This window comes from Elephas maximus, chromosome 9 (assembly GCF_024166365.1).
Source record: "Elephas maximus indicus isolate mEleMax1 chromosome 9, mEleMax1 primary haplotype, whole genome shotgun sequence".
In the NCBI taxonomy this organism is placed as follows: Eukaryota; Metazoa; Chordata; class Mammalia; order Proboscidea; family Elephantidae; genus Elephas; species Elephas maximus.
Window position 1 is genome coordinate 15,523,166 of NC_064827.1, and position 20,454 is coordinate 15,543,619.

At 41.4% G+C, this 20,454-nt stretch overlaps 1 protein-coding gene across 4 annotated transcripts in view; it reads left to right on the forward strand.

The window, feature by feature from the left end:
- PDCD1LG2 (programmed cell death 1 ligand 2) overlaps positions 1 to 20,454 on the forward strand; it is an 81,528-nt gene that overhangs the window by 28,933 nt on the left and 32,141 nt on the right. For 2 of the 4 annotated variants that reach the window (XM_049895848.1, XM_049895851.1), the window contains exons 1-3: positions 5,589 to 5,818; positions 8,486 to 8,699; positions 20,083 to 20,151. In XM_049895848.1, coding sequence (XP_049751805.1) covers positions 8,684 to 8,699; positions 20,083 to 20,151 — 85 coding nt within the window. In that variant the 5' untranslated portion in view covers positions 5,589 to 5,818; positions 8,486 to 8,683. Of the gene's footprint in view, positions 1 to 5,588; positions 5,819 to 8,485; positions 8,700 to 20,082; positions 20,152 to 20,454 lie in introns of those variants that run through there. The other 2 variants (XM_049895850.1, XM_049895849.1) reach the window with 2 other exon arrangements.

A 20,454-nucleotide genomic window follows, 5' to 3' on the forward strand; every position in this document is an offset into this window, starting at 1 on the left:
AGGTGTAGGGCTGTTGCAGAAATAAATACAAGAGATGATAGCAGCTCACACTGATATGGAAGCAGTGGAGGTGTTGAGAGATCAGATTCTGATACATTCAAAGGAAGAGCCCACAGGACTTGTGAAGGAATCAGTTGTAGGATGAGAGAAGAAGGGAGTCAAGGGCGACTCCAAGGTTTATGTCCTCCACCAAGAGAACTGAAGGATGAAGCAGAAAGAAGCAAGATTAGAAGTTAAAAACACCGGTAAGTAGGCTCTATAGGACCCCTAGTGGTGCAGTGGTTATGCACTCAGCTGCTAACCGAAAGGTTTCCAGTTCGAACACACCAGCTGCTCCACAAGAGAAAGATGTGGCAGTCTGCTTCTCTAAAGATTTACAACCTTAGACACAGGATGGTCAGGAACTGATTACTCAATAAGCAAGATAGGCACTGTAGTGCACAATGTCACCTGTTTTTCAACACATCAAAGATTTGATGAAACCAATGTGAAATTGCGCACCACAGATTAGTAAGTAAACACAATTACATTGCTAACGGTAAGCCTGTGCATACCCTGTTTAGTGGTTAATCTGACTCTGCCTACAGGGTAGGGCTACTCTGTCCTATAGGGTCACTGAGTCAGAAATGACTCAATAGCAGTGGGGTTTTGAAGGAGGCTCTTCTATATTATCAGAAGAAATGACGAGAAGCTGAATTAAGGTAATGGCAGTAGGGTGGTGGAAAGAAGAGGGATCATCCAGAAAGTATCTAAGAGGAGAATTAACAAGACTTGGGAATGGACTGCACTTTCAGGATGAGAAATGAGTAGGTTTTAAAGGATCCCTGGTGCTGCAATGGTTAAGTGCTCAGCTGTGAATTGAGAGGTTGGCAATTCAAATCCACCTAGCAGCTCCACAAGAGAAAGACCTGGCAATCTGCTCTCACAAAGATTCCGTTGCCATCTAGTCAATTCCAAATCATACTGTCCCTATAGGACAGAGTAGAACTGCCCTGTAGGGTTTCCAGACAGCAGCTGATAGATTCAAACTGCCAACCTTTCAGTTAGCAGCCAAGCTCTTAACCACTGAGCTCATAAAGATTATGGCTTAGAAAACCCTATGGGCCAGTTCTACTGTGTCACATGGGGTTGCTATGAGTAAAAACCAACTCAACAGCACCTAACAACAACAAGATGACCCCCAAGATACTGAGTTGAGTAGCAGTACATGGTGGTGCCAGACAGACAAGTCACTGCAGACTAGAAAGAAAGAATTGGGGCCATAATGTAGTCATCTAGTGCTTTTTAAAATTCTGACATTAGTACATCAAAGAGGAGTAGAAGACTCAAGTGGGAAGGATTCTGGATAATATCTTATTGAAGTGATAATAAAAAAATTTAAAAAATAATAAAGCAGGCACTTATTTCATTATAAACACTGTGTCACACATATACACTTCTTTTGGGTCTATGACTCAGTGAATTTGGTGTTATCATTGGTCTTATCCCTCACGTGTCTGTCAGTTTGTCGTACTATGGGGGCTTGTGTGTTGCTGTGATGCTGTAAGCTATGCCACCGGTATTCAGATACCAGCAGGGTCACCCAGGGGAACAGGTTTCAGCTGAGCTCCCAGACAAACACACTAGGAAGAAGGACCCAGCAGTCTACTTCTGAAAAGCATTAGGCAGTGAAAACCTTATGAATACCAGCAGAACATTGTCTGAAACAGTGCTGGAAGATGAGCACCCCAGGTTGGAAGGCACTTAAAAGATGACTGGGGAAGAGCTGCCTCCTCAAAGTAGAGTTGGCCTTAATGACTTGGATGGAGCAAAGTTTTGGGGACCTTCACTTGCTGATGTGGAGTGACTCAAAATGAGAAGAAGCAGCTGTGAACATCCATTAATAATAGGAATATGGAATGTATGAAGTATGAATCTAGGAAAATTGGAAATCATCAAAAATGAAATGGAACGCATAAACATCCATATCCTAGGCATTAGTGAGCTGAAATGGACTGGTACTGGCCGTTTTGAATCAGACAATCATATAGTCTATTATGCTGGGAATGATAACTTGAAGAGGAATGATGTCGCATTCATCATCAAAAAGAACGTTTCAAGATCTATCCTGAAGAACAACGCTGTCAGTGATAGGATAATAGCCATATGCCTACAAGGAAGACCAGTTAATGTAACTATTATTCAAATTCACGCACAAGCCACTAGGGCCAAAGATGAAGAAATAGAAGATTTTTATCAGCTGCTGCAGTCTGAAATTGATAGAACACACAGTCAAGATGCATTGATAATTACTGGCGATTGGAATGTGAAAGTCGGAAACAAAGAAGAAGGATCAGTAGTTTGAAAATATGGCCTCGGTGATAGTAACAATGCCAGAGATCAAATGATAGAATTTTGCAAGACCAACGACTTCTTCATTGCAAATACCTTCTTTCACCAACATAAACAGTGACTATACACATGGGCCTTGCCAGATGGAACACACAGAAATCAAATTGACTACATCTGTGGAAAGAGACAATGGAAAAGCTCAATATCATCTGTCAGAACAAGGCCAGGGGCTGACTGTGGAATAGACCATCAATTGCTCCTATGCAAGTTCAAGCTGAAACTGAAGAAAATCAGAGGAAGTCCATGAGACCCAAAATATGACCTTGAATATATCCCACCTGAATTTAGAGACCTTCTAAAGAACAGATTTGACACATTGAACACTAGTGACTGACGATCACACAAGTTGTGGAATGACATCAAGGACATCACACATGAAGAAAGCAAGACGTCATTGAAAAGACAGGAAAGAAAGAAAAGACCAAGATGGATGTCACAAAAGACTCTGAAACTTGCTCTCGAACGTCGAGCAGCTAAAGCAAAAGAAAGAATTGATGAAGTAAAAGAACTGAAGATTTCAAAGGGCGGCTCAAGAAGACAAAGCAAAGTATTATAATGACATGTGCAAAGAGCTGGAGATGGAAAACCAAAAGGGAAGAACATGCTCGGCGTTTCTCAAGCTGAAAGAACTGAAGAAAAAACTCAAGCCTCGAGTTGCAATAGTGAAGGATTCCATGGGGAAAATATTAAACGACGCAGGAAGCATCAAAAGAAGATGGAAGGAATACACAGAGCCATTATACCAAAAAGAATTAGTCGATGTTCAACCATTTCAAGAGGTGGCATATGATCAAGAACGGATGGTACTGAAGGAAGAAGTCCAAGCTGCTCTGAAGGTATTGGTGAAAAACAAGGCTCCAGGAGTTGATGGAATATCAGTTGAGATGTTTCAACAAACGGATGCAGCACTGGAGGTGCTCACTCATCTATGCCAAGAAATATGGAAGACAGCTTCCTGGCCAACCGACTGGAAGAGATCCATATTTATGCCTATTCCCAAGAAAGGTGATCCAACCAAATGTGGAAAATATAGAACAATAGCATTAATATCACATGTAAGCAAAATTTTGCTGAAGATCATTCAAAAACGGCTGCAGCAGTATATCGACAGGGAACTGCCAGAAATTCAGGGTGGTTTCAGAAGAGGACGTGGAACCAGGGATATCATTGCTGATATCAGATGGATCCTGGCTAAAAGCAGAGAATACCAGAAGGATGTTTACCTGTGTTTTACTGACTATGCAAAGGCATTTGACTGTGTGGGTCATAACAAATTGTGGATATCGTTGTGAAGAATGGGAATTCCAGCACTTAATAGTGCTCAAGAGGAGCCTTTACACAGATCAAGAGGCAGTTGTTCAGGCAGAACAAGGGGATACTGATTGTTTTAAAGTCAGAAGAGGTGTGCGTCAGGGTTGTATCCTTTCACCATAGCTATTCAATCTGTATGCTGAGCAAATAATCTGAGAAGCTGGACTATATGAAGAAGAACAGGGCATCAGGATTGGAGGAAGACTCATTATCAACCCGTGTTATGCAGATGACACAACCTTGCTTGCTGAAAGTGAAAAGGACTTGAAGCACTAACTAATGAAGATCAAAGACCACAGCCTTCAGTATGGATTGCACCTCAACATAAAAAAAAAAAAAAAAAATTGGGGGTAAATCTGCTGGAAAGGACCTCTTTAAAGTTTTGAAGAACAAAGATGTCACCTTGAAGACTAAGGTGCCCCTGACCCAAGCCATGGTATTTTCAATCACATCATATGCATGTGAAAGCTGGACAATGAATAAGGAAGACCAAAGAAGAATTGACGCCTTTGAATTGTGGTGTTGTCAAAGAATGTTGAATATACCACGGACTGCCAAAAGAATGAACAAATCTGTCTTAGAAGAAGCACAGCCAGAATGCTCCTTAGAGGCAAGGATGGCGAGACTTCGTCTTACACACTTTGGGCATGTTGTCAGGAGGGATCAGTTCCTGGAGAAGGACATCATGCTTGGCAAAGTACGGGGTTAACAGAAAAGAAGAAAACCCTCAACAAGGTGGATTGACACAGTGGCTGTAACAATGAGTTCAAGCATAACAATGATTGTAAGGATGGCTCAGGACCAGGCAATGTTTTGTTCTGTTGTGCATAGGGTCACTATGAGTCAGAATCAAGTCGACGGCACCTAACAACAACAACAGCAACATTGGCCTTATAGGAAAACGAGACACAAAGAGCTTGCATAAACCATCCAAGGTCTTGTTGTTGTTATTAATTGCCTTTAAGTCAGCCCACTCTTGGTGATCTCATGTATAACAGAATGAAATGTTGCCTGGTCCTGTACCATCTTCACAATTGTTGTTATGTTTGAACCCATTATTGCAACTATTGTGTCAATCCATCTCATTGGGGTTTCCCTCATTTTCATAACCCTCTATTTTACCAAACATGGTGTCCTTTTCTACCAATTGGTCTTTCCTGATGACATGTCCAAAGTAAGCAAGATGAAGTCTCATTATCCACACTTGTAAGGAGCATTCTAGCCGTACTTCCTCCAAGACTGATTTGTTCATTCTTCTGGTAGTCCATGGTATATCCAAGTCCAAGGTCTTATAGACTAATAATTTTAGACCTGGGATTTAAACTCAGAGATATATCTGATTTATATAAGGGTCGCTGTGAGTCGGAATCAACTCGATCGCACTGGGTTTTTTGGGGTATATCTGATTTTAGAGTCTGCATTCTTAACTGTTGCGTGGGGCATAACTTCCTTAGGAGGATTATTCAGTAAAGAGGCTGCTGGAAAGCACCTTTACAACAGTGTCTTCCCTCAGATTGCTCAAGGAGGCAGTGTACAAGGAAAGTCCCCTTGGATGGGCAGGAAAGAAGAGGAAGTAAGGCAAATGGAGGATGAGCCAGGAATTCTTTCTGTTGCCAGAACTACATGTTACATGCCATACTTCCATGCTCTGGAAATAGAATGCCACCTGTGATCATTAAGGTTGTGTGTCAGCTTGCCTGGACCATGATTCTCAGTGGATTGGCTGTTATGATATATGTGGCAATTATGTAATGATCTAACTTGGCAGTTATGTAATCAACTCCATGATAAGATCTTCTATAAGCAGCAGATCAGTCAAAAGGGAGTTTCCTGGGAGGTGCAGCCTACCTCCAGTATATAAATGGGTTTTCCTCAAGGCTCTCACTCTGGATCCTGCAACTGGCTTTTCACCATCTGATCTCTGGTTCCTGGGATGTGAGCTAACAGCTTACCTACCAATCTTGAGATTCATCAGCCTCAGTAACCTGTGAGCCTGCAACCTGCCATCTGACCTGCTGATCTTGAGTTTGTCAGCCCCCACAACTATGTGAGTCAGGAGAAGCTTCCAGCCTGATGCCTGACCCACGACTTGGGAATTACCAGCCTTTACAACCACGTGAGACATTTCCTTGAGATAAATCTCTCTCTCTCTCTCTCTTTCTCTCTCTCTCTCTCTCTATACACATACATGCACTTCACTGGCTTTGCTTCTCTAGCAAACTCAGCCTAAGACATTTGGTACCATGAGTGGTTCTACAAAAACAAATTTGTAAGGATGAGTTTTCTAAATGGATTCTCAAGTCTGCTTAGTCTTAAAGATATTGCTGACTCTTGTTCCAGTACTAAAGTGGTCACTGCTAATCCATGGTGTGAGGTGGCAATAGAAATACACAAAATATGACCACCAATAGATCAAAAATTGGTAAGAGGCTAGGCTCTGGGTAATTGCATGTTTAATAGTTTTCTACAATTTTTTCAGAATGAGAAGTATAATGAAGCTGGTTAGTTGGTCCTACTTTCTCTAGACAAAGTGGTGAAAGAAAGAGATGGGCTCAGGGCTTCAGAGTCACAGTTCAAGCACCACATAAATGACCTCAAAGTTTCCACTTGTGCCCTGAAAGAAAGCTTTATTTCTTGAAGTAATGGACTGATACTGCCAAAATTCTAACCTAGACTCTTATTGTAAGAGTGGCTGAATTACAATGCCAATTGAATTCCCAATCTAGAATGGTGTCTGAAGTTAATGTGAGGGCATTGATTGGGAAAAAATGGGATCCTGAAACTTGGGATGGGGACATATGGGCAGATAATCAGGAAACTGGGGACCCTGAGCCCCTAAATTCCATAGAATCACTCCTGGCAACAGAACCAGCTCTCGCATTCCCATCTGAAGAGATTACTCTATTTTTGTCTGCTAACTCACCTTCCTCAGTAAAAACATTAGCTCATCCACCACCATCTGATTAGATTAACCCAGCTGTGTTTGAAGAGCCTTTGTCTTCATCATTGCCTGGGGAGGCATCTGAGTCATTGCCTGGGGCATGCCCTGGGACAAATGCCTTACAAAACATCACTGAATGTACTCAGAACACATCCCCACCACCAATTTTTGCTATGACTAAATTCAAGTCCCAGCAAGCCCCAAAAGGTTGAGTACAAAGTGTGACCCAGGAGGAGGTACACTACATTCCAAAAGAACTGCTTGATTTTTCTATATATAGAAACAGAAACCTGAGGAATATGTGTGGGGATGGCTATTAAGGGTGTGGGATAATGGTGCAAGGAACGTAAAGTTGGATCAGCAGAGTTTATTGACATGCACCCACTAAGCACAGATTGTTCACTCAGTGTTTCAGCTAAAGAGGTTAGAAAAGGATCTAATAGCTTATTTGGTTGAGTTGCTGAATCAGGGATTATGTGGTGGCCTACACTAAATCATACTCAAGTACCAGCCCTGCCTTGGTACACTGGAAAAGAAAGTATCCAAAGGCTTAGGGAAAATGGCATGTTAGAGTGGATTTATCAGGTTAGACCCACACATGGAGCGCCCAGAGGACACACCTTTTACCCCAATAGTAAGGAACATATTTGCGAAGGGAGCTACAGCATCTTTGAAGACTGCTGTGATTGTTATTTTATGTAAGTCAGATTTGACAGTGGGAGCCTTCCTAACTGGATTAGGACACCTAACTACAATGGGGCTGGTTGGGTCTCATGGTTGTAGTGGCCAAGTGGCAGCACTCAATTGACAAAGACAAGGTGGGCTTGGCTACCATGATGAACAGCAGAGTCAAAGCAGTAATCAGAAATAGTCTGATTCATATGGACTTATGGCGTTGGCTACTTAGTCATGGTGTCCCTAGGAGTAAAATACATGGGAAATCTACTAAGTATTTATTTGATCTGTACAAGCAGAAAAATTCTAGATCAGTGAATGGTACTCCAACTCGTATCACCAGATTCCTAGAATTGAGTGCGTTTACAGGCCAACGACCCCTTGAATGAACGGGAGGCTGTGTCCCCTTGCGGAAGGACCCTACTATACTGCCAAAAATTTACACTGTTAATCTTTCTCCCAGCCTCCCCCAAAGAGAACTATGGCCTTTTACAAGAATGACTGTTCACTGGGGAAAAGGAAATAATCAGACTTTTGGGGGATTAGTGGATATCGGCTCTAAATCAACAGTAATTCCAGGGGCCCAAAATGTCACTGTGGCCCACCTGTCAGAGTAGGGGGTGCATGAAGGTCAACTTATTAATGGAGTGTTAGCTCATGTCTGTCTCACATGGGTCGAGTGGGTTCCTGAACCCATCTTATAGTGATTTCCCCAGTTCCAGAATGCATAATTGGAATAAACATCATACTCAGCAACTGGGAAAACCTCCATTGGATCCCTGACATGTGGAGTAGGGGCTATTATGGTAGAAAACGCTAAGTGGAAGCCATTAGAACAGCCCCTACCTAGGGAAATAATAAACCAAAAGCAATACCACATTCCTGGAGGGATTACAGAAATTACTACCACCATCAAAGACTCGAAGGATGCAGGGGCAGTGATTCCCCATCACATCCTCATTCAACTCGCCTATTTGGCCTGTGCAAAAAACAGGTGGATCTTAGAGAATGACAGTGGATAATTGAGAACTTAACCAGGTGGTGACTCCAATTGCAGCTGCTGTTCCTCATGTGGTTTCATTGCTTGAGCAAATTAATACATCTCCTGGTAACTGGTATGCAGCTATTGATCTGGCTAACGCCTTTTTCTCTATACCTGTTTCAAAGGAACACCAGAAGCAGCTTGGCTTCAGCTGACAAGGCCAGCAACACGCCTTCACTGTCTTACCTCAGAGGTATATCAACGCTCCAGCCCTATGTCATAATTTAGTCTGCAGGGTCCTTGATCACCTCTCACAAGATGTCACATTGATCCATTACATTGATGACATTGTGCTGATTGGACCTAGTAAGGAAGAAATATCAATGACTGAACTTTTTGGTAAGACATTTGTGTGCTAAACCAAAAATAAACCAAACCCATTGCCGTTGAGTCGATTCCAATCATACAGGGTGGGAAATTAACCCAATAAAAATTCAGGTGCCTTGCCCCTCAGTGAAATTTCTCATGGTCCACTGGTGTGGGGCGTGTCGAGATATTCCTTCTAAAGTTAAGGATAAGTTGTTGCATCTGGCCCTTCCTACAACCAAAAAGGATACATAATGCCTGGTGGGCTTCTTTGGATTTCAGAGGCCACAGACCACTCATCTGAGTGTGTTAATTCAGCCTATTTATCAAATGATTCAAAAAGCTGCTAGTTTTGACTGAAGCTCGGAACAAAAGAAGTCTCTGCAACAGATTCAGGCTGCCGTGCAAGCCATTCTGCCACTTGGGCCGTATGACTCAGCTGATCCAATGGTGCTTGAAGAGACAGTGGCAGATAGAGATGCTGTTCGGAGTCTTTGGCAGGCCCCTATTGGTGAATCACAGAGCAGACCCTTAGGATTTGGGAGCAAAATGCTGCCAACCTCTGCAGATAACCACATAACCACCCTCCTTTTGAGAAACAGTTTTTGGCTTGTTCCTGGGCCTTAGTAGAGACTGAATGTTTAAACATGGGCCACCAAGTCACCATGTGGCCTGAGCTTCCCAACATGAACTGGGTGTCATCTGACCCACAGAGTCATAAGTCAGATGTGCACAGCAGCACTCCATCATTAAAAGAAAGTATTACTGTCATGAATTGAATCGTGTCCCCCCAAAAATATATGACACCTTGGTTAGACCATGATTCCCAGTATTGTGTGGTTGTCCTCCATTTTGTGATTGTAATGTTATGTTGAGAGGATTAGGGTGGGATTGTAACACCACCCTTACTCAGGTCACCTCCCTGATCCAAGGTAAAACGAGTTTCCCTGGGGTGTGGCCTGTACAACCTTTTATCTCTCAAGAGATAAAAGGAAAGGGAAGCAAGCAGAGATTTGGGGATTCATACCACCAAGAAAGCAGCACCAGGAGCAGAGTGCTTCCTTTGGGCCTGGGGTCCCTGTGCCTGAGAAGCTCCTCAATGAGGAGAAGATCGATGACAAGGAATCTTCCTCCAGAGCTGACAGAGAAAGACTTCCTTTGGAGCTGAAACCCTGAGTTCGGACTTGTAAGCTACTAGACTGTGAAAGAATAAACTTCTCTTTGTTAAAGCCATCCACTTGTAGTATTTCTGTTATAGCAGCACTAGATGACTAAGACACACCTAGAGACACATCACTGATTCCATTGAACTGGAAGTTAAGAATGCCACCTGGCCACTTTGGGCTTCTCATGCCTTTGGATCAACAGGCAAAGAAGGGACTTACCATATTTGCTGGTGTGATTATTCCTGGTTAACAAGAGGAAATCAGATTGATATTACATAATGGAGGTAAAAAAGAGTATATACAGGAGATCCCTTAGGGTGTCTCTTGGTACTACCATATCCTCTGATTAAAGTCAATGGAAAACTACAGCCACCCAATTCTGACACAACTACTAATGGCTGAGACCCTTCAGGAATGAAGGTTTGGGTCACTTCACAAGGCAAAAAACCATCACCAGTTGAGGTGCTTGCTGGGAGTAAAGGGAATACGGAATGGGTGGTGGAAGAAGATAGTTCTAAATATGAGTTAGGACCACATGACCAGTTGCAGAAACAAGGACTGTAATTGTTATGAGTATTTATTCCTTGTATGTGTGCATCAAATATTTTTGTTTTGTTCACTTATAAAATATAATATGTAAACAGACCTAGTATGTATTTGGTTGTACGCATGTTAGTTGTAGCATGTTATGTGCAAGTATGACTTTATAAATGTCTTTATTTAAAGATTATATATGTTTTAAGGAGATATGTATAGGTGCCAAGTTGACAAGGGGTGGATTGTGATAGTTAAGGTTTTGTGTCAACTTATCCGGGCCGTGATTCTCAGTGGTTTGGCAGTTATGATGTAGTTTGTAATGATCTAATGTGGCAGTTATGAATGATGTAATCAACTCCATGATGAGATCTGCTATGAGTAGCCAATCAATTGAAAGAGTTTCCTTGGGGGGTGTGGCCTGCCTCCAGTATATAAATGGATGTTCCAGCAAGGCTTTCACTCTGGATCCTACATCTGGCTTGTCATCATCTGATCTCCAGTTCCTGGGACGTGAACTAGCAGCTTATCTACCAATCTTGGAATTCATCAGCCTCTGCAGCCTGTGAGCCAGCAGTCTGCTATCTGACCTGCCGATCTTGAGTTTGTTAGCCCCTGCAGCTACATGAGTCAGGAGAAGCCCCCAGCTTGATGCCTGACCCACAACTTGGGACTTGCTAACCTCTACAACTGTGTGAGCCATTTCCTTGAGATAAATCTCTGTCTGTCTCTCTCTCTCTCTCTCTCTATATATATATGTATACACATAAGTATATATATTTATATGCTTCGCTGCCTTTGCTTCTCTGGAGAACCCAGCCTGAGACACTAGCCTAATGCCAGGTCTGCTGGCATAGCATAAGATGATAACTTTTCTGGATATATTTGGATTTTGATAAGGAAAAGGACCTTCATCTCCAGCTAAGCTGTACACTGAGTACTTCCCTATGGAAAGCACTTGATTCTGTTTCCAGTTGTTTCTCAAGGCCACTGTAAACTCTTTTTCTAAAATCAAAACAAAAATACATCCCCATGTAGAACTCACAACCCCCTCTAGCTACTCTCTCATTTCTCTATTTCCTTTCATAACATTCTTCTCTGAAGAGTTGCCTATATTCTGTTGCCTCCATATCCTCATCTCCTATTCTCTCTCAAACCCACTCAGGCTTACATCTGTACCAGATCTACTGATACTGTACTTGTTGAGGCCACTCATGTGATGACCTCTGTGCTGCTAAATCCAACTCTCAGGGGCATTTGGATCCACTGATCACTGCGTCCTTAAAGCACTGTTGTTTTCCTTTTTGCCATCCCTCTCAATCTTTTTTGCTGACTTTGAATTGAATTGTCTTGAGAACTTACCACAGATCAATTGGCCATAGATACACAGATTTATTTTTGGACTCTCAATTATATACCATTGATCTATATATCTATCCTTATTCCCATACCACACAGTCTTTTCTGTCACCCTCATCTTTCAAAGACCTAAAAATATTGGAATGCCCCAGATGTCAGTCCTTGGATACTTTCTCTTCCTGATCACTCTTTAAGTGATGTCATGCAGCCCCAAAGTGTAAATAGAACCTACACATTGGCGACTTCCAAATTTATACCTTTATCTCAAACTCCAGACCACCTGTTATCCAGTTGCCTACTAAACATCTCCATTTGGATGTCTAATAGGCATCTCAAACCAAACATGTTCCAAACACAATTCTTGATTTCTCCTCTCTAATCTGCTTCTTCACTATCCTCCATTTTAATAAATTGTCCTAGTGACTGAAGCCCCAAACCTAGGAATTTTCCCAGATTTCTTTATTTTTCTCACACTACTTATCCAACCTGCCAGCAATTCTCATCAGGTCTTCTTTCAAAAATATAGATGACTTAAATAAGTGGACAGCCATCCCATGTTAATGGGTTAGAAAACTTAATATTAAATAAAAACACTCCCTAAACTGATCTACAGGTTCAACATAATCCCTGCCAAAATTTCTGCCAAAAAAAATATTTTTTTGGACAAAAGTTGACAAGCTGGTCCTAAAATTCACTTGAAAATCAAAGACGGAGAATCCTCCTGACCTCAAAACTTACTACACAGGTACAGTAACCAAGACCATGTGGTATTAGAATAAGGGCAGACATATAGATCAGCAGAAGAGAGTTGACAGTCCAGAAGTAATCTGTGGTCAATTGATTTTTGACAAGGGTGCTAAGACAATTCAATGGGAGAAAGAATAGACTTTTCAACAAATGGGTCTGGAACAACTGGATATCTACATGCAAAAGAATGAATTTGGACCTTTACCTCACACTCTATGAAAAATTAACTCAAAATGGATCAAAGAGTGAAATGTAACAACTAAAACTATAAAATTCTTAAAAGAAAACATACGTATAAATCTTGATGACCTGGGACTAGACAATGGTTTCTTAGACAAGACTTCATCTAAATTGGATTTCAACAAAAGTAAAAACATTTGTGCTCAAATGACACTACGAAAAGAGTGAAAAAAAAAAAAACAAACCCCATGGAATGGGAGAAAAATTTTCCAAGTCATGTATTTGACAAGGGTCTTATACCCAGAATATATAAAGAACTCATAGCTCAACAACAAAAAGACAAGTAATCCTAAAGGGGTAAAGATTCAAATAGACTTTTTTCCAACAAAGACATAAAAATAGTCAAAAAGCACAGGAAAAAGAGCCTCAGTCTCATTAGTCATTAGGGAAATGAAAATCAAAACCACATTGAGACACCATATCACACTCACTAGGATGGTGATAATAAAAAAACAAACATTACCAATTGTTGGTGAGTATTTGCTGGTGACAATGTGAAATGGTGCAGCCACTGTGGAAAACAGTCTGGCAGTTCCTCATAAAGTTAGAGTAACCATATGACCCAGCAGCTCCACTCCTAGGTATACACCCAAGAGAAATGAAACCATATATCCACACAAAACGTGTACATGAATGTTCATGGCAGCATTATACCTAATAGCTGAAAAGTGGAAACAATTCAAATGTCTAACAACAGATGAATGGATAAACAAATGAGGCATATCCATATCAAAAACAAAACAGAACACAAACTCGTTGCCATGGAGTCGATTCCCACACACAACGACCCTACGGGACAGAGTAGAACTACCCATAGTGTTTCCAAGGCTGTAATCTTTATGTAAACAGACTGTCACATCTTTCTCCTATGAAACAAATGGTGGGTTAGAACTTCCAACTTATCCGCAGCTGAGTGTTTAACCACTGTGCCACCAGGGCTCTTTTTTTTATATCCATGCAATTAAATATTCCCAAAACTCAGTTTAAATATTATGCACCCATAGAAAGGAATGAAGTATTGATACACGCTACAACATGGATGAACTTTGAACTCATGCTAAATGAAAGAAGCCAGTCGCAAAATGCCATATATTGTATGATTGCATTTATATGAAATGCCCAAGGTAGGCAAACTATATAGACATAAAGTAGATTAGTGGTTTCCAGGGACAAGAGTAAAGGGGAAATGGGGAATTTCTGCTAATAGGCACAAAGTTTCTTTTTGAGGCGATGGAAATGTTCCAGAATTAAATAGTGGTAATAATTGCACAATTCTGTGGATATACTAAAAACCACTGGATTGTACACATGAAAAAGGTTTCCTCTCTCTCTCTCTCTCTGTATGAATATCCCTCAATTGTATGTCATTAGAGGTTGTTACGTAAATTTGAATAATCGTATTAACGGGTCTTCCTTGCAGGCGTATGGATATTACCCTGTCGTTGACAGCGTTGTACGTCAGGATAGATCTTGAAATGTTCTTTTTGATAATGAATGCTACCCCATTCCTCTTCAGTTTGTCATTCCTGGTGTTGTGGATTGAATTATGTCCCCCAAAATATGTGTCAACTTGGCTAAGCCACTGCCTGTCCCACCACTGTACTTTGGAAGCAAAAAAAAAGCAGATAATTTATATTCTAGATTTTACAGGTGAAGAGGAATTTTTGGATTTTGGACTTAGAGCTGATTTAAGACTTTTGCTATGCTATGATGGGGTGAATGTGTTCTACATTTGGCAAGGACATGAATTTTGGGGGCAAAAGGATGGAATGTTATGGATTGAATTGCTTCCCCCCAAAAATGTGTGTTAACTTGGCTAGGCTGTGATTCCCAGTATTGTATGATTGTCCACCATTTTGTCATCTGATGTGATTTTCCTATGTGTTGTAAATCTTCTATCTATGATGTTAATGAGGCAGGATTAGAGGCAGTTATGTTAATGAGGCAGGATTCAATCTACAAGATTAGGTTGTACCTTTTTTTTAATTTTTTATTGTGATTTAAGTGAAAGTTAACAAATCAAGTGGGGCTCTCATACAAAAATTTATAAATACCTTGCTATATACTCCTAATTGCTCTCCCCCTAATGAGACACCACACTCCTTCCCTCCTCTATTTCTTTTCATGTCCATCTGGCCAGCTTCTGGCCCTCTCTACCCTCTCATCCCCCCTTCAGATAGGAGATGCCAACATAGTCTTATGTGTCTCCTTGATCCAAGAAGCTCATTCTTCACCAGTATCATTGTCTATCCCATAGTCTAGTCCAATCCCTGTCTGAAGAGTTAGCTTTAGGAATGGTTCCTGTCTTGGGCTAACAGAAGGACTGGGGACCATGACCTCTGGGGTCATTCTAGTCTCAGCCAGACCATTAGCCTGGTCTTTTTACTAGGATTTGGGGTCTGCATCCCACTGCTCTCCTGCTCCCTCAGGGGTTCTTTGTTGTGTTCCCTGTCACGGTACTTATCGGTTATAGCCGGGCACCATCTAGTTCTTCTGGTCTCAGGCTGATGTAGTCTCTGGTTTATGTGTCCCTTTCTGTCTCTTGGGCTCATAATTACCCTGTGTCTTTGGTGTTCTTCATTCTCCTTTGCTCCAGGTGGGTTGAGAAGATTAGGTTGTATCTTGATTCACTCTCTTTTGAGATATAAAAGAAAGAAGTGAGCAGAGATACAGAGGGACCTCTGCCACCAGACAAGAAGAGCCAGAAGCAGAGAGCATCCTTTGGACCTAGGGTCCCTGCACCAAGAAGCTCCTAGACCAAGACAAGATTGATGATAAGGACCTTCACCCAGAGCTGAGAGAGAGACAAAGCCTTCCCTGAAGTTGGCACCCTAAATTCAGGTTTCTAGCCTCCTAGACTGTGAGAGGAAACCCTGGTGGTGTAGTGGTTAAGTGCTATGGCTGCTAACCAAAAGGTCAGCAGTTTGAATCTGCCATGTGCTCCTTGGAAACTCTATGGGGAAGTTCTATTCTGTCCTATAGGGTTGCTATCAGTTGGAATCGACTCGATGACAATGGGTTTGGTTTGGTTTTGGTTAGACTGTGAGAGAGGAAATTTCTCTTTGTTAAAGCCACCCACTTGTGGTATTTTTGTTATAGAAGCACTAGATAACAAAGACACTCTGTACAGGAGACCACATGATTGTCCTATTCAAAATGGCCAATACCAGTCCATTTCAGCTTATTAATACCTAGGATATCCATCTTTATGTGTTTCATTTCATTTTTGATAACTTCCAATTTTCCTACATTCATACTTCATACCTTCCACATTCCAATTATTAATAGATGTTTGTAGCTGTTTCTTCTTATTTTGGGTAGTCCCACATCAGCAAATGAAGTTCCCAAAGCTTTACTCCATCCTTTTCATTAAGGTCAACTTTACTTTGAGGAGGCAGCTCTTCCCCAGTCATATTTTGAGTGTCGTCCAACCTGAAGGGTTCATTTTCTGGCACTATATCAGGCACGGTTCCACTGCTATTCATAAGGTTTTCACTGGCCAATTTTTCAGAAGTAGATTGCCAGGTCCTTCTTCCTAGTCTATATCAGTCTGGAAGCTCTGCTGAAACCTGTCCATCATGGGTGACCCTGTCGGTATTTGAAATACTGGTTCCTTGTTTCCAGCCTCACAACAACACACGAGCCACCACAGTATGAAAAACTGACAGATAAGTGGTGGAAGTTGAAAATTTTTACCAATTTCTGCAGCCTGAAATTGACCAAACATGCAATCAAGGTGCACAGAAAATTACTGGTGATTGGAATGAGAAAATCGGAAACAAAGAAGGAGGATCGGTAGTTGGAAGATATGGCATTGATGATAGAAATGATGCCAGAGATCGCATGGTAGAATTGTGCAAGACCAATGCCTTATTCATTGCAAATACCTTTTTCAACAATATAAATGGTGGCTATACATGTGGATAGAGTACAAAGGATTCAAATTGACTACATCTGTGGAAAGAGACTATGGAAAAGCTCAGTATCATCAGTCAGAACAAGGGCAGTGGTAAACTGCAGAAAACACCATCAACTGCTCATATGGAAGTTCACTTTGAAGCTGAAGAAAATTAAAACAAGTCCACGAGAGCTAAACTATGACCTTGAGTATATCCCACCTGAATTTGGAGACCATATCAAGAATAGATTTGACACATTGAACACTAATGACTGAAGGCCAGATGAGTTGTGGGATGACACTGACATCCTACATGAAGAAAGCAAAAAGTCACTATAAAGGCAGGAAAGAAACAAAATATCAAAATGGATGTCAGAAGAGACTCTGCAATTTGCTCTTGAAGGTAGAATACCTAAAGCAAATGGAAGATTCGATGAAGTAAAAGAGCTGAACAGAAGATTTCAAAGGGCAGCTCAAAAAGAAAAAGTGAAATATTATAATGAAATGTGCAAAGACCTGGAGTTAGAAAACCAAGAGGGAAGAACACACTCAGCATTTACCAAGCTGAAAGAACTGAAGAAAATATTCAAGCCTAGAGTTGCAATTTTGAAGGATTCCATCTGCAAAATATTGAATGACAGAGGAAGCATCAAAAGAACATGGGAGGAATAAACAGAGTCACTGTACCAAAAAGAATTGATCTACCTTAAACCATCTCAAGAGGTACCACATGATTGAGAACCAGTGGTATTGCAGGAAGAAATCCAAGCTGCACCAAAGGCTTTGGCAAAAAAACAAGGCTCTGGGAATTGACGGAATACCAGTTGAGATATTTCACCAAACAATGCAGCATTGGAGGTGCTCACTCAGCTATGCCAAAAAAATTGGCAATCCATGTTTGTGCCCATTTCAAAGAAAGGTGATGCAACAGAATGTGGAAATTATTGAACGATATCATTAATATCATACACAAGTAAAATTCTGCTGAAGATAATTAAAAAACGGTTGCATCAGTACATCAACAGGGAATTGCCAGAGATCCAAGCCAGATTCCGAAGAGGATGTGGAACCAGGGATATCATTGCTTGTGTCAGATGGATCTTGGCTGAAAGCAGAAAAAAAAAAAATTTTTCTTTTTTTAAGAATACCAGAAAGATGTTTAACTGTGTTACTATGCAAAGGCATTCGACCTTGTGGGTCATAGTAAATTAAATGGATAACATTGCAAAGAATAGGATTTCCAGGGAACTTAATTGTGCTCATAAGGAACCTGTACATAGAACAAGAGGCAGTTGTTCGAATAGAACAAGAGGATGCTGCATGGTTTAAAATCAGGAAATGTTTGTGTCAGGGTTGTATCCTTTTACCATACCTATTCAATCTGTATGCTGAGCAAATAATCTGAGAAGCTGGACTCTGTGAAGAAGAATGGGGTATCAGGGTTGGAGGAAGACTCATTAACAATCTGCAATATGTAGATGACACAACCTTCCTTCCCGAAAGTGAAGAGGACTTGAAGCACTTACTGATGAATGACGTCAAAGACCACAGTCCTCAGTATGGATTACACCTCAACAAACACAAAACAAAAATCTTCACAACTAGACCAGTAAGCAATATCACGATAAATGGAGAAAAGATTGAAGTTTCCAAGGATTTCATTTTACTTGGATCCACAATCAATGCTCATGAAAGCTGCAGTCAAGAAATAAAAAGACGTATTTGCATTGGACAAATCTGCTGCAAAAGAGCTCTTCGAAGTGTTAAAAAGCAAAGATGTCACCTTGAGGACTAAGGTGCACCTCATCCAAGTCATGGTATTTTCAACTACCTCATATGCAAGCAAAAGCTGAACGATGAATAAGGAAGGCTGAAGAAGAATTGATGATTTTGAATTATGGTGTTGTTGAAGAACATTGAATATACCATGGACTGCCAGAAGAACAAACAAATCCGTCTTGGAAGAAGTACTGCCAGAATTCTCCTTAGAAGCAAGGAGCGCAAGACTTCATCTTATGTACTTTGGTCATGTTATCCGGAGGGACCAGTTTCTGGAAGAAGACATCATGCTTGGTAAAGTAAACAAACAAACCAAGCCCATTGCCTTGGAGGCCATTCCAATTCATAGGGACCCATAGGCAGAGTAGAACTGCAACACAGGGTTTCCAAGGAGTGGCTAGTGGATTTGAACTGCCAAGACGGCGACACTCAAGGAGATGGATTGACACAGTGGCCTCAATGATGGGCTCAAGCACTGCTAGTATTATGAGGACGGCACAGGACTAGGCAGAGGTTTGTTGTGTTTTAAATAATGTAGCTATGAATCAGAACCAATGTGAGGGCACCTAACAACAACAACAATTTTATGTCAATTATACCTCAAGAAATCTCCTCAAAAATAAAAAGGAAATTAAAAGGACACAGAGAATATATATACTCCTCAACAGACCACTTCTCACCCCTCCCACACCACCAGCCTAATGCAAACTATCCTCATTTCTGCAAAGGCATTAGCCTCCTAACTGATCTTTCTGCTTCTACTCTTACCCAACTGGCTTTCCCTCCCAATGATAATCTATTGTCTACACTACAGTTGAGTCCTTGTTAAAAATGTAATGAGATCATGTTGATTTGGTCAAAATCCTCTAACAGCTTTCCATTACACTCAGAGCGTCTGTGCTTTTACTGTTTAGATGTATGGCTCCAACAGGGATTTCCCTTGAAGAAATGGTTCCATGGCTAATAAAATTTGAAAGCCTCTTTGAGGACAGAATAGCTGACAGTGGTATATCCCGAGCCTTTTGCTTTTAACCATGAGAAGTCCTAGGGTAGGAGAAGTGCTGGGAGTAATGGAAGGAGGCACAGAAAGTGGAACAGGACCAAAGCTGGGCACCAACCCATGGAGCCAATTTCCTACTCTTCCTTCATAAACCTTTTGGTAACAGGTAGTTTGTGGGCAAACTCAAACACAGCACTCAAGAAAACTTGACTACTTTGCCTGGTCAGTCAACTCAAGTATTTATTATCTCTCTCTGTTCTCCTGATCACTATCCCAGAGTGTCTGACTTCCAGAGTTCCAATTCAGCTGAAGAAGACGGTGTGCACTATTCATTTGACAAACAAGAAAGGAAAAATTACAGAACACTTCATGGGAGAGACAAAGAGGCGTAGGTAACTGCCAGCGTAGGTGACTTGTGGTGACTGGTTCATAATCAGAAAAGACTGTTAGAAAAGGAGGAAGCACTTCTAATTTAGATAAAGAGCAAGTCACTTCCTCTTACCCTTTCTCTCCTCTCCTCCAGGCAATGAACCCACAATGTCTCTTCCCAGCTCCTCTCCACCACCACCATCCTCTGCCCTCCCTGTAAAAGATTTACCAGTCATTTCCCCGTTTTCAGCAGTGAACAAATCATCAGTCATGAGACCCAGCAACGCTGCAGAAGGTCCTGAGACTTTCATTTTTCTGTTTCAGATCCGGTACAGAACATGTTCCTTCTCCTGCTATTGTTGAGTCTGGGAATGCAGCTTTGGCAGACAGCAGGTAAGGAAGGACAAAGGGGCGGGGGGGGGGACTAGGGAAAAAGAGCAGGGGTGGCCCCTGGCTGCAGCTGTTGGGGAGGGCTTTCTTTGAGTGGAAGAGTGATCAGTGGGCTGTTAGAAACGCAGCAGAAAGAACGATATTCAGAGTGGTTTGTGCATAACAATGACTTAGAATATTCACCTATCCACCCCCATTATCCAGTGACGGTAGTGACAAGGAGACAGATTATATCTAACCATGTGCACCTGAACTGAATCTAGAGGGCTGATTTCCCATGCAGGAGACATGTCTGCCCTTCTGGTA